General features: G+C 39.7%; 2 protein-coding genes across 3 annotated transcripts in view; one reads left to right on the top strand and one right to left on the bottom strand.

Moving 5' to 3' along the window:
• The window catches only part of cryba1l2 (crystallin, beta A1, like 2), a 55,461-nt gene that overhangs the window by 12,172 nt on the left and 28,179 nt on the right, over positions 1-15,110 (bottom strand). Inside the window, exon 1 of one of the 2 annotated variants that reach the window (XM_063476889.1) lies at positions 361-366. The exons of the other annotated variant lie outside the window; for it this stretch is intronic. The gene's annotated coding sequence lies outside the window, so the exon portion shown is untranslated. Of the gene's footprint in view, positions 1-360; positions 367-15,110 lie in introns of those variants that run through there. 2 annotated transcript variants of the gene reach the window in all.
• On the top strand, positions 2,200-5,074 carry LOC134628748 (beta-crystallin B1-like). The gene is made up of 5 exons (XM_063475503.1): positions 2,200-2,295; positions 2,702-2,820; positions 3,311-3,443; positions 3,551-3,693; positions 4,897-5,074. Exons 1-5 carry the CDS (start codon positions 2,200-2,202, stop codon positions 5,066-5,068), a joined length of 663 nt encoding a protein of 220 aa, XP_063331573.1. The 3' UTR covers positions 5,069-5,074.

The following is a 15,110-nucleotide window of genomic DNA, read 5'->3' as shown; positions in this document are numbered from 1 at the left end:
TTATTTTCTGTCTATCTGTCTCCAACATGTCTTTGAAGTGTGGGAAGACACCTACATGCAATACCCCAATCAGTTTAAACCCAGAACCAGCTAACAGCTAAGAGGTAATAGTGCTGACCCCTCCACGGCTCTGCTAAATCCATTTTCATGTGTATTATTGTGCTGTTTCCTGCTTCCCTTGTTTTTCTTCTTCAAGAGACTCTCTGCAGTCCTCAGCCACTTCACTGGGTCTGATTCACTCCTGCATCACTTCCTCCACTGACCTTTCAATGATGCTTAATTGAGCGTAATGATTTGAGCAAATTCAAGTTTTAAAATTAATAAGTCTGAACATTGAATTGAAGACATGAATGGTTTTACCTGAATGCTCACAATCTCAAGTGGCACTCAGCTGCACCTCCTATTTCCCTCCTGTCGTCATCTGAAGCCTTGATGAAGAACAGCACGCGACCTCGCCTGCTACTACTACGACTGTTGTGCTTGTTCTCTTGTGAGTGCTTTGAAATAAACATCTCAAACACTTTTTACATTTTCCAGCTAACACTCACTGTAATATTTTACTGACCCATACAGGGAAAAAAGGCAAAGCTTTGGTATAAAAGCCTTCTCCTACTGAGATGAACAGAGACAGAATCAGATTATTGTCCATGCAAACCTTGAACCTCTTTGCTCACCCTGAGGTGCAGGCACTGGACCGTTATTGCTTCTCACAGCTTATTGTTTTTCCTGTTATTGTTTTTCCCAGCGCCTCTTGTTTTTATAGCACTGAAGGGAACAGGAGGGAATGGTTTTGCAATAGGCTCATTAATGTGAACCTGGTCAGCTTGGCTGTCATTACACTGAAACTGTAAGGGCGTAGAAAAGTGCATTATCTCACGTTACTCCAGCTTGACTGTCATTTCTTTCACTCGGTGCATGAGTTCATACAATGAGCAAGCTTTGATAAGGTTATTTTGCCTTTTGTTAACCTATCAAAATGTAGCAGATCACTGACGACAAGAAAAAAATTGAACACAAAAATGTATTTGATTTCATTTGAAATTCAAAATTCTCAACATTTGCTTGTTTAAGCATTTGGCTAAAACAAAAGTCGATCCTGATTATAACTCCAGATACGGTCATCTGAGGTCGAACATGTGTTGATATATCTGATATATCTGAGTTTGTCATATTTTCTTCCTCATATTCTTTCAACCATATGCTCTGTCTCTCTTTCTGCCCGTCTCTCTCTCTTTGATGATGGGGGTATTTCTATTCTGTGGGGGCTGTGAGCTCAGCGAGTTTGTTTCTGTGTCTATAATCCCCTCTCTCTGGGCGCCAGCATATAAAAGCGACGAGGGGCCCCGCGCACTCTCACACAGACCACCAGTCTCAGGCCTGAGTCTACTCCTTTACGCACACACAGCCACAGGTAAGACAGTGGACAAACATACAGAACAGAACAGAAAGATAGAAACTTTTCACTAACCCAGGGGACAATCTAGGAAGCTAATTATAACTGAAGTCAAATGTTGGCGAAAATGTGATTTTTCTTTTGTACACATCCAGCAGCTGTCAGTAAATGCACTTGGGCATATTCAGAAAAAAGCACCGGAGTTTAGAAACTAATGTTTACATTTTAAATTCCAATGGGGATCTGGGAATCAAGCTGGTTTCACAAATGCAGCATTGAATGTGCAACACTTCAGACTCAGAGCCAAGAAAAGCTTCAAGCTACTAAAATCTGCTTTTGATGAGTGTTTTTTTAGCTTTTGTTGTGAAGTAGATGTTAGTTGTGTAAAGGTTTTTGGGACATTTTCTGATTGGTTCTTTTAATGCCGATTACTTCAACACACATGTGGCAGCTTTGTAAATGCAGCATGCTTAGAAACTGTACAGAAATGACTTAGGATGTATGAATCTTTGAACCTTCTGAGCTGAGGGCATTAATTTTTTCTAACAGGAAGGTAAAAATAGTAAAAATAACGAATGTATAAAGAAAAGAGTCTGTAAAGAACGACCCTCATTTTTGCTATTTTTGGTCATTCCTAATTCAACTTCAACAGGATCAGATGAACATGTGAAAGCTAAAGGTCTTGTTTCCTGAATAACAAATCATTAGACCCCATTCTCAAGAAAAGAATTTTTGTACAACCTCTTAGTGTGACAGTAAAAGTCAAACTAGAGCTATAACAGTTTATTTTTTTATTCCCAGTCGTCATGTCTGCTGGAGGAGAGAAATCCAAGTCTGCTTCCCAGACTGATGGGAAAGCAGCTCAGACCAAGATGTCTGAGATGGGCTTAACATCTTACAAGGTACAGTACACACACACACACACACACACACACACACACACACACACACACACACACACACACACACGTAAAACAGATGATTAAACATCACAAATACAGCATACAGTATTTTTCACACAGTGGGAAGCAGCTGGCCTCACACCACTGTAACAGTTTACCTTGTGAGCTGACGTCTGTTAGCGCGACCTGCTGGTTCTTATAGCTCTTTGAGGGGGTGGCTGACAACTATAACTGACAGAAAAAAAACCCAGTGTGTTAAATCACTGTGGAGGTAGCTGTCATAACAACATTGGCACTTCATCTTTATCTCCCCGTGTCACACTTCCTGCTTCATATATCTTCCCATGAATCTGAACCTCAGTGACTTCCATTATTATTTTCTTTGCTCCCCACTGCAATCGTTCAGATGTGGGTTTACGACCAGGAGAATTTCCAGGGCCGCTGTATTGAGATCAACGGCGAGTGCATGAACGTGTGTGACTTGGGCATGGACAAGGTGCGCTCCCTGCGTGTCGACTGTGGGCCGTAAGTACTCCGATTGCGTGCTGTGACACGTATACACCCACATGTGCTAGTGTGGTACCCAGCAGCACCCACACTCCTCTGAGAGAAGAGCAGGTGATTTAACAGCTACACTCCACCATTATGCGACATTTCCCCACTTTGCATTTGGCATTATGCTGATGCTTTTATCCCGGGTGATTTTGCAGAGAGTACAGCAGTGGAGAGAACTTTGGCTGCTAACATAATAAAGCACACAACGCACCAGTGATGGAAGTATGTCATTTAATAAAAGAAAATATAAGCAAGGAGATAAGGAGTAGTGCAACAAGGGACAAATTTAAAAATCAAAGCAGCAGAGGCCAAGATGCTATAAGATTTTTACAAGCTGCACACTCCTCAAGAGGAGTCAGCTCATTCATTTGAGTGTAATCAGTGAGCTGACTCTTCTTGAGGGACGTTCAATGATCACTCTCCTTCCTCTTCTTCATCTTGACCTTTTCCCCGTCCTCAGCTTCGTGGGTTTTGAGCAGATGAACTTCTGTGGAGAAATGTTCATCTTGGAGAAGGGCGAGTACCCCCGCTGGGACTCTTGGAGCAACTGCCAGAAGAATGACTACCTGCTGTCCTTCAGGCCTGTCCGCATGGTGAGTCCTATGTTCCAGCCACTCAACTGGTGGAAGTTTGCTCCTTATTTTTACATTTTTACATCCTTATTTTCTTTTCCTCCTTCCTCGTGGCCGCCACCTCGCAGGATCCCGAGAAGCACAAGATATGCCTGTATGAGGTTGGAGAGTTCAAGGGCCGCAAGATGGAAATCATGGATGATGACGTTCCCAGCCTGTTTTCCTATGGTTTCACTGACAGGGTGGGCAGCATCATGGTCAGCTGTGGAACGTGAGTAGTTTGTGAAATTACAACATCTTATTGCATTTTTCTAAAGAGTTAAATGAGTAGAATAATACCACTCTGTAGTGTGCTAAATATGAGGCTAAAGCCAACATCCAGCTAGCTTAACTTTGCATAAAGACTGGAAACAGGGCTTAAGCTTACCTGGATCTTTTTGAAAGTAATAGTCAGCTTAACAGCACATGCAAAGCTCACAAATTAACTTGCTATATGCTATGTGATTCCAACAAAACCATGAAACATTGGTATAAAACAAAAGTTTGTGGTTGTGGGCCTGATTTGGGTGCAGCAGCTTCAACAAGTCTTTCTGTCAAAGAGGTAACAAGCTAGCAAAGCACCCCATAAAACTCAGCTTTCATGAAGTTTTTACACTTCCTATTCTTTTAGAATTCAATAAACAATGTATAACATCTTAATTAGCGAACCTTAACAGTCTGGGGGTGTTTTTTCCAAGTGTGAAAGACCAAGGCTTGAACTGTTTCAAGCCCCAAATATGAGTGCTATCAGCCTTGTGAACAAACAGAAATCTAGAAGACCTGCATTTTCTTTAAGGCTGACTGTGAAGCTGTAACTCTGCTACCTTTTCCAGCCTTCTGGTTGATAAATCATGCATTTTTCAGCAGCACTGACTACAAACACCACACTCTGCTTTTGCAACAGCTGCGTCAAAAAAAGTCCAGCTCCTTGTACCATTTCTACATTGGTGACGTCATTCTTAAACTGACAGAAACAGCACTCTGTCTGGGAATGTGCTCAGGAATAGAGGCTTTTTCATCAGCAGCTACATGAGGGTGTCACGAACGTCAGCAGCTCCATGTCTCTGTCTGCGCTCCCAGAGGCGTGGCAGGCAGCGTACACTGTTGTTTTATCTGCTGTGATTACTTTATTTGGACTGCTACCCGCAGTCTCCAAACAGGCAGCTGGAAAGCAGACGACTCTGTGCTTTAACACCTAGAAGCACGATAAACAGATCGATGACTTCATTTGTTCGATGTTTACTCTCTCTAAATTATTAGCATGTGTCCTTCTAGCATCTTTCATCACGTTTCTCACTTGTCTGCTGCTTCTGTTTCACCTCGTGCTTTTTTGCTGCCTCACGTTTTCTCTGCTGAACAGTTTGCTGTCCAACCTTGTAATCCCTCTCTATTTATTCCCTATCCTTGCCTCTCTTCTCCCTTTTTCTCTCCTCAGTTGGGTGGGTTACCAGTTCCCCGGCTACCGTGGCAGCCAGTTTCTGCTGGAGAAGGGTGATTACAGGCATTTCAATGAGTTTGGTGCCCGCTGCCCCCAGATGCAGTCCATTAGGCGCATTCGTGACATGCAGTGGCACCCACACGGCTGCTACACCATGTCCTCCAAGTGAAACCCAGCGAGGGCGAGGAAGAGAGGGACTGGAGGAGAGGCGGAGGCCGAGGGCGGGCACAGAGATGGAGGTGGAGGAGGAAGAGCAAAGAAGGAGAGGAGGAGGGAGAGGGTGTAATAATGTTTCCTCTGTCCTAAAATCTCTTGACGGTTTGAGTGCAGGATGGGGGGAGTACATTAGGTTGTCATTTATAGTTGTAATTTAGCGGCCAATGAAAAGTTATTCAAAGTTTAGGAGGAGATAATTACGCTATCCACAGAGACTGCTTCTGATAATAAATGCTCTCTCCATTTTTGTTCTTCCTCTCTCGCCGTCTCCATTTGTCAGCCTCTGGCTCCCCACTCTCCTCTCTCTCCTCCCCTCCCTCCCTCTCTCCCCTCACATATATTATTCCACATCTCACCAACGTCAGCGCTCGCTCGACCTGTCAGAGCCTGACTGAAGGGGTACCAGCGTGTATTTGTGTTTGTTTGTGTGAAGGGGGCACTGAGACAGAAGAAAACAACCACAGAGACAAATGGCGGTGACTGCTCTTTGCTCAGATCCTGCTACCACACCAGCCTTAAACCCCAATAAATCATCTCACTACCTGCTTTACTTGGAATGACATTTTATTCAACAGACTTTTATATATATTTAGCAAATGCACAAAAAAACTGAACCCAGCATGAGACCCTGTTATATTTAGTAAAAACAGATCCTCAAATTAAAGCTGCTACAATCAATATTTTTCCCCCGTCTACAGTGGGAGCAACACCCCACAGCAGAATCAGCTGAGTCAGTCATTGTCTACAACTCTGTGGAGCCTTAAAGCACTCTCATGGCTATCATGGAACTATTTATCATAGCTGATGAACACTGTGCTGGATTCAATGGCTAAAGAGCCACAAAAGAACAACAGGGAAACTCAATAAGTATGAGCTAACTTCTAATACATTAGAGTGTTTCAAAAATAAGTCCTGTGTATTTGCATTTGCCACTCACTGTATAACAAGGGAACTCAGCGTATAATAAGCACACCAAGTTAATTTTATCTGGTTTAAACACAGCTTTACTGTTGCTATTGTGACTCGTTTCTCTTAGCCTCGAGTGGCCCAAGGGATGTATGCATGCCAATTAAAGCTGGTTTTCAGGAATAGTTAGTCCAGGGAGTCTAACTAATTTTAGTCCATGAGCCTAATAGTATCATAATACAGCCTATTATAAAAATGTTCACATTTAATTATACTGCCTGAGATTTCTTCAGAACAATCTGACTCATCTTAAAGTGGATCCATCATGTCCATCAACATGTTTTTACTCTTGGACTCTGCTAGAGTAGCTCTGTATCACTCACAGTTCAAAATAATCACTATTCTGTTCACATGTGCACTGGTGCAGCCTCTCGGTTCTTCTGTGCCTGAAAGCAGCTCATCTATTCCTTTAAGCAAAGTTGGTTCTGACTGGTTGTCCTTTGTAAACAAAAAGTTTGAAGAACAAGTTGGTGGGAGTTCTGTGATCAAAGTCAGAGATGTGAACCCGGGAAATTATCGTTTTAAGGAAATCTGCTCCATCGTATAAGGAAAGAAGAGGAAAAACAGTCCACCATGATTTCCAGCACACTAAGTCTAAATAAACGGTCATTCTCTTTCTTCACTTTCTACACATCATCCAGCGAGGCCAGATGGACTCTTGAGTGATTCAGTTCTTCCATCTATATTTGACATAACTGCTGGTCCAGCACACCTAAATCTTTGAATAACCTTTACAGAGGCTGTTGGAATCAGATGTACAGAGATTTTAGCTTTATTACCACTTTGTTTCAGAAACCTTTGTGATGCCAGTATGAAATGTCGGCAATTGATGGAGTTTAATTTGTTGTCATTTGAAACCCGAGGTATATTTTTGTCACATGGCTAAAGGAAAAAGAGCCAAGTACGGAATCGGGAGGGATGCAGGATTTAACAAAAATCGAGCTATTTAATTAGACTGCTTTATATACTCACACACTGAGGGCTAATAGGGATTAGACAACTGGGAGTACACAATCCACATAAAAGACAGGAGGAAGTACAACTAGATAACTAGTTGTAAGACAACTTACTAAAATAAAAGAGGTAGGAAAATTAATTAAAATGGGATTCTCAGACATGAAAATAAACTTAACACAAAGACACAACAGAGAAGGAAGACATAGAAGGTAAAACAGAACAAAGGAACTAGCAAACTTTAACAAACACCATAATTTGAAATAGGAACTTAAGACACAAAATATTGAGGAGATATACAAAGAAGAAATACTAAGAATCAAAGAAGAAAAATATTTAACTATGGACAGAATTTAAGCATTCCAAAAACTCAAAACCTTGCCATCTATGACCTGGGATGATGATTTACTAGGTGACCATTTCAGCAAATGTTTGACAAACTTCAAAAAATGGTGGTGGCTGCATTTGTACATCACATACAACCTGATCTCAGGATCTCCAGAAGTGTTTGATCATGCAGCTGACAGGGAAAATAACAAAACAGGAAAATAAACTTTAGATCTGAGTTGGCAAGAGAGGGTTAACAACGTATCAATATTAAAGAATCCCTTCATATTTTAAGAGCTAAAAAACTTGGTTATGGATCAGAAACACGGTTCTGTGCTTCTTTTTGATTTTTAGCTTTCACTGTGCAGAGTGGTGCATCTGCACAGTTTGACAGATGAAAGCTGTTTTCAGATTAATTTGCTGGAAGTAGAAAGTTTTTCGGAGCTCCCCTATAATAAGACAAGTATATGCGAGCAGGAGTCATTTAAGGGGATTGGAAGTCGATCCTGCCCCAGTTACCAACTTTCTGAAGTGTAACGTGGATAGTTGAACCTGTGCTGCTCTCTCCATGACGTAAGAAACATTCGCATATATATTTAAAATAGATAGATTTGCGTATTCATAACATCATTGAGAGAGGACTGAACATTAACTTCTAACTTATTTAAAACAATGTTCATGCACACTGTAAAGTTCAACAGCTCACTTGTGTGACTTGCAAACTAGAATGTTAAACATATTTAGTATCTTGGACTTAATAATTGTTAAAAGCTATTTGTTAAAATTCCCCACAGACTCCCCTTTTTAAAATCCTGAACTTTGCAGCATTAAAAAGCTAATTTACCCCTTCATAACAACTGTACCGAGAGCGCTTTATCCGGTGAAGTTGGAAGTTCCATGATGCTTTAGAAAAACAGGTGACATTACAGCACATGAGACTTAAATGATACACTGCCAGCACCCGACCACTGCAAACCACAGGAGGCAAACGAATGCCCTGTGTCCATCTTCCCATGGTTCAGAGCTATTTTGGCATCACGGGGGAGACGTTCACAAAACTGGGCGAGGCTTTAATGCTGTGGCTGATGACTCTGTTATTAAACACCACACTAAAGAGTCGGAAGAGTCTGCCTTTCTCAGAAAATCAACTTTTCTTGATTCCAAGTAACTCGAAGAATAGAACATCTCAATAAATCTGTTACTTTAGTGAACATCTAGAGGCAGTTTACAGTTTCTATCCCCAGTCCACCCACTGCGTATTCACCCGGCATAATGCCTGCTCCAAAGATGCAGATTTAATTTGTACTGATGGAAAGCAATTTGGACCAATTTGTTATTCTATAAAAGAAAATCAAAATCTGTGCCACCGCAGCACTCTGTCTACAGCAGCACTTTAGGTCTTTCTCACCAAAGAGATTATTAATGGCCAGCTGTGCCAACGTCAGCACCAAAGACAGATATGACTGCATTTTAGTATTCGCACATCCTTTTCCATATGTGATAAATTATGCAATGCTTTCTTCTTCCCCTCAAGCTTATGAAATATTCATGAATACCAAACTCCATCATTCATGATGTAATCTGCACACGATATCGATGCTTTGCGGTTTATCAAGGGAATCATCAATGACATCAATTTTATAGAAGAGGGCTTTTGTATTGCTGAGTATTTGAAATCATGCAAATATAATAAGGCAGCTTTCAGTAAACAGCGTTAGGCTATTATTCAATCACTATTAACCCAGAAATGATAGATATGGTACAGAAATATCTCCCTCCATTAGTTTTCACCACATCCAGCCCATTGATCATTGTACTGCTTTCTATTAATAGACACCAAAACTTGATTATTGACACTAATGACATAATCTAAAAGGACAATAGCTAATATAGCACAATGCCATTTTGATGTCACAGTTCCAGGAAGTAATTTGAAGCTTATTTCTTTTTCTCTCCTTCAGCACTACCTTGTTGAAAAGAGAGACAGTTTCCATTCACCTTTCTTTGCAGTCAAAATAATGCTGTCTAGTTGTATGATCATAAAACATGCAAGAAGTCCTTAAAGTTCAAACACCTGCACATTCTGATGAAATCCAGCGTGATGCACCTGCAATCCTACTCTTTGAGGCCTTCAGTTTTCACTTACGGTTGATTAAGTGTCAGACAATCGTCTGGCTGAGGCGTCGTGTCTTGTATGTTTGATTTGTCTATTATTAAACATATACAGGGATTTTTTTGTTGTGCAAATGCTTATGTGTCTGCTTTCTTTAAAACTGCAAGTATGAATTTTAGGATAAGCGCCCAAGTCAGGTTCAGTGTTTCATTCCCAGGTGACTATATCAGTTGTTGTGCAGGGCTGCATATGCTTTGCAGCGCTGCACAATGAGTCAGTGTTTGCTGTTTCAAATCATTCATAACATGGCTTTCATTTCAAAAGTGAGGGCTGAACCAACAATGATAGGATGCGGTCAAAGAGTGGACAGGAATGCCCTCTTTAGCAGGCCCACAAAATCACTGTTGAAATATGTCTGAGCTAAGCCAACTGGCAACCTCCGGGGTTCAAAAATAAAGGCAGAGCAGAAGTGCCAAAGGCTGGAGTTTCTCTAAAGACCACTTGAAAAGTGAACCAGTCCCCATAGATTATTATGTTAAACAGGATTAAAAGCAGGTTTACACATGTTGTTTCTTCCTCGTAACAGCTGGCAGGTGAGTGCATTTGTTCTCATGTATGTGGATGGCAGTAAAGCTTAAAGTGTGGGACAGGGCTGCTTTGATTTTTGGTGCCTCCCAAATATCAGCCTGGCCACGAAGACTGGATGACAAGGCAGATGTGCAAGACAAAAGTTTCAGTAGGCTTATCTTTGAGACACACAGTACAAACTAATCTGAGCAAAGTTTAACTAATTTGTAGTTTAAATTTTGATCATTTGATCAAAGTTTGATCATCATCAGACTCATCTCGTGTTCTATCATTGAAAAGTTTTTAAAGTTGATTATGTGCATCTCTGAATTCCTGCAGTTAACAACTGGAGATTATGTATCGGAATTTCAGGAGCGGGACCACGCCTCCAAACACGCTTCTTCCGGCTGTCATCTATATAGGTTCCCCCAGTTCTGCAAGCCGATCATTCTCGTTTACGTGCCCCACCCTCCCTCCCTCCTTGTTCTCCATTCTTTAACTTCTTCACTTCTATTTAGTACATGGGGATCTGCCAGGCCCGGGAGCCATCGCCAGTCCCCTTCGAGGCCTTCCCCAAACTGCAGCTCAATTCATGTCCAAGCATTCACTTTTACCTACTTAAACCTAAAATGAGGACGTGGGCCCAGCTAGTGAAACTTCCTTTGCCATGCTGGACAGAACTTGTGTAAAAGATAAAAAAATAAATATTGTGATTATTTACTTCTATTGCAGATCGTTACACCTTCCACTGATTTGTAGGACTAGATGTTCTTCATTTTCCACTTTCTTTGTCTCTTTTATCCTGCAGGAAAGCAGTTGCATATAATGAAGTGGTGATGCATTCAGGATAAAGGTGTATGACTACTTTTTCATGGCTTTCTTGCATTAGCTCACTGCCCCCCCAAGAAAAAAAGAAAAAAAACTTCCTTTGTAAATCCTTCCTTCCCTTATGTTTATTACTTCTGTTGTTTATAGTACTCGTCATTGTATGTCATATGAAAAAGTTGGGTGGTCTTTGCCGTCCGTCTGAAAGTCGTCAGAGGGATATGTTTCTGTTCATCTTCAAAGGTCTCGTGGCTGCCTCTTTACATCACCTCTGTGCTAGGCTGGTGCTCCAGGCCATATCAGACTCAATGTACTGACTGGCAATCACTGCAAGTGTGGACTGAACTTGGAAAAACTGCTTCCATTTCTTTATGCTTCATCTGTTAGAACCTCTTTTAAAAGCACCCTAATTTATGTTTGTCATTACAAACCATTTAGCTTATTTCGTCACACTTTCAGCTTTATTGATCTTGTATTCTTAATAATTATATCCTTTTTTCATATTTGCATTTTTTTGGTCATGAAATTTTTTTTTGTTACTGACTAATCACTTTAGGTGATCATTTTTGCTGAAATGATCTGGAGCACTGATTAAAATATCATATACATAAATAGTGTGTGTTTATTGGAGAGGGATTTAGAGTAACTCTGAATGAAGTATTAAGACACGTTCAGTCCCTGAACTTAAATTAAAATCCCCGAGGTTAAATTTAAAGGGTTGTGGGTTGCAGACGCTCGTTAATAATTCATATATTTTTGCATTTCAAATGTCATCACTGACTTGATTCTGGGTCAGAGTTGGAAGAATTTACTCGTTTCTGAGTTTTTCATCCTAGTTGCAACAACAAAGCCTTCTGAAGTGGGAGCTGCTGTTATTCATTCTCGCTAGATTCAAAACATAAAGAGATGAAACAAGGTCACAATATCAAAGACTGTAAAACTAAAACTAACGACACAGTAAGTCATTTTCTGAAAGATGATTGAGATTGTTTATATTTTAAAGAATGAGTCCTTAAATGCTCTCCATATTTCAGAAATTTTCAGTATTATTAATGAATGCAATATTTGCAATAATTAAAATGTAAAACGGCTGCAACTGCTAACTAAAAAAACAACTGTTAGTGGGTAGAGTTTTTAATGTTTTGGATTTTTTTTTCAGGGATTTGACACACAGTTACGCATCAGTTCTCAATTAAAATGTTTTCTAAAATACTGAAAGTCACATCTTAGCGAAGACACTAACAACAACATCATGTTTTCTTTTTCTAAATAACACTCAAAGTTTTTCCCTTTTCATACATAGGCCCACCAAGGTTGTCATGTTTTCCATTTCTTTTTCTTGGAACTGCAGAGTGGCTCTCCATACATATTTTGACATCATTTTCAATGTGCAAGGATTTCTGTGAGAGAGATCAAAGTAACTCTGCAGCACTTCGGCTTCCTGGCATCTGCCTTAAAACATAATCTTTCAAAATGGGGAATTTTAAGTCTGTACAACAACATGCTTCAGTATACCAGTTTATTTGAAATACATTTAAATATGCAATTCTTAACACATTAATCAAGGACAACTAACTTTTAAACTAACTTTAGAATGAAATATACAAAAACAATAACTAAGTTCATATAAAGCTTCAAAGAAATCGATCCTTGCTATCCAGAATTAATGCTTTTGAGATAATTTTTTTTATCTTATACCCTCTTTTTATCCTTAATACAAAGGCATAAAGCATAATATTTTTTAAAAATGCAGCCAATGCATTAAAAAAAGTTTGAGAAGATGAATAAGTGTAATGACTGGATAATCTGGACTGTACAGGAACTATGGGTGAATAAATTCATAGCCCAAATCTTTCTTTTTAGAAAGATGGACTCAATTTTATGTGTCAATATTATCAAACACATTTTTAAAAAAGTTTTCTAACTTTTATAAACCAGATTTATGGCAGCCACAACATTCTTCTTTCATAATCTGATATGTGTAAGGTTCTTATATGTATCAGATATGATATTTCAACATATTAACTAAAAGAAAACCTACCAACGGACAAAACTGATCAATGTGTAGTCAACTCTTTATAAAAGATTCATATCAGTTTGAACATTTACATACACAAAACTGCATTTAGGCATGATGTTAAGAAGTCATTGTGTTGCCTAGCAACCACCTGACAACATACTAATTGTAAACAATGCTATAGCATGTGCATGCTCTAGAGAAATAAAGCTCACAAATCAAAATACAGAGAAAAATATTCCAACAGAAAAGGAAAATTGCTCCAGTAAAGTTCCCAGTTTTTACTCCCTGGGAAACAACATGACTTAACAAGTTTAATCTATTATAAAATATTTTAGCTCACCACTGGGTGATTCCAAATAGATAATAGTGCTCTTCTGTCATTCTGCCTTTCAGACTCTCATTAGTACAACCTGCCTTCTCCCCAGCTCTGCCTCGCCCTGGTCATTCAAAGCCTCATCCAAGCCCTCATCTTCATCTTCACCACCGTTAGCAAGACTCCAAAGGGTCCTGTCCTAATTTCTATAACTGCTGGGACTCCTGCTATGATGGTTCATTAGAGTCTGATCACCAAATAGATGATTGATCATATTCTGTATGACAGTAAAAGATGTTCAGTTCTTCCAAATGACCTTTCCTTACGTTGGGGACAGCTGCATTTATGTGAAAATACTACTCACTGAAATGGTCGACTCTGCCAAGCCCTGCCCACCTGGTTGTTGATGCTTTCCTTTTTGCCTTAAATGCCTGATTAAAAAACTAATTGCTTTGTTACTCCATTAGTAGCACCTGAAGCTGCTTTACTTTCCCTGAATTTAATATAATGCAGATTAAAAAGCAATTGCAAATAAGGACCTCTGGGGCATGAATAACAAAGAGATATCAGGATGTCTTTTCCTTATCTGTCTTCACTCATCCCTTAGCCCCACAAATGGATTAAGTGGTCAAGTGATGGTCATCACTTGGTCATCTATTTGATTAGTCAGTCCACGGTGTTGGCTATAAACACATTCACGTTTACCAGTTGATTGCAAGTACTTTTATCTTCTAAACCTTTAGTCTTTTAAAACTGTAGACCTTATTACTAACCACACACTAAGGTTTGAGGGATCTTCTAACATGGTTTTCCCCCTGAGAACTAATTCATTAGTAAGCAGTGATTCTGTATATGTCATCTTGAACCTAACATTCTGTGGAGCAGGTTAGGTTGGACATTTACTAATGCTGCAAATGCAGGTTTGCTTGCTAAAAGAAACATTGTGAAAAATTAATGTTTATAGTCATTTTTGGAACTAGTTATTCTAAAATATACATTTAGCATTATTACATTTTGTTTTATAAAGTTCTCTCCTGAAGCAGCCATCAGGAATTATTATATTATATGTTATTATATGAATGCATATTGTGCAATCAATGGAGAATTCTCAGAATGAATGAATGCAGCACAAAGTCATCACCACACTAACATGTAGGTGGAAAAAGCAACATAAATAGCAAAACCAATGGGAAGAAGTTTTCCAGCTGACTGAAAGTGAATATATCTCCATGTAAAGACACATCCAATGAGCTCAATAAATAAGTTCTCTTTGAGTCGTTTTGGTTTAATGTTCTTGTAATGGCTAAATGGCTTCATAGAGTTATTTTAATAAGTGATGATGCACTTTCCTCATATTTTTAACATTCACTCAAACTTCTATGTAAAAAAAGGGTAATACCCATTTTTACCAGAATGCATTTCCTTGCAGACCCATTCCAGAAATAAACACTCTCGTTTTAGCTCAGCCGTCCTCAAGCATTCAAAATGGAGGGAAAGGCACACTTCACCTGTCACACTGGCACCCAGTTTAGTTCATTCTATAAATACACTGAGAAAAGACACCTACAAGGTGCTGTGAGCATTCCTCACTATGCAGTTAAATATGGATCGGAGGAGTATTGACGTCAGACTGACACGCACACACTCACATGCACAGACACACAAGTTAACACACACATATGGGCCTTCATATGTGAGTAGACCAGAGCGCAAGCTGGCCCTCACACACACAAACATGCATGCACACACTCTAACACACTCTAACACATTCTCACACTTTCTCTTCCTCTCTCTCTCTTACACACACACACACACACACACACACACACACACACACACACACACACACACACACACACACACACACACACACACACACACACACACGAGGCTACTCTTATTTCTAGCCC

The sequence above is a fragment of the Pelmatolapia mariae genome, linkage group LG6 (assembly GCF_036321145.2).
Source record: "Pelmatolapia mariae isolate MD_Pm_ZW linkage group LG6, Pm_UMD_F_2, whole genome shotgun sequence".
Lineage (NCBI taxonomy): Eukaryota > Metazoa > Chordata > Actinopteri > Cichliformes > Cichlidae > Pelmatolapia > Pelmatolapia mariae.
Note: the sequence above shows the minus strand (reverse complement) of the source record. Positions and strands in the feature narration are given on the sequence as shown.

Coding starts and splice junctions, on each gene's coding strand:
- LOC134628748 (XM_063475503.1), top strand. CDS start 2,200: ATGTCTGCTGGAGGAGAGAAATCCAAGTCTGCTTCCCAGACTGATGGG. Junction 2,821..3,310: donor CTGCGTGTCGACTGTGGGCC/GTAAGTACTCCG, acceptor CCCCGTCCTCAG/CTTCGTGGGTTTTGAGCAGA. Junction 3,694..4,896: donor ATCATGGTCAGCTGTGGAAC/GTGAGTAGTTTG, acceptor TTCTCTCCTCAG/TTGGGTGGGTTACCAGTTCC.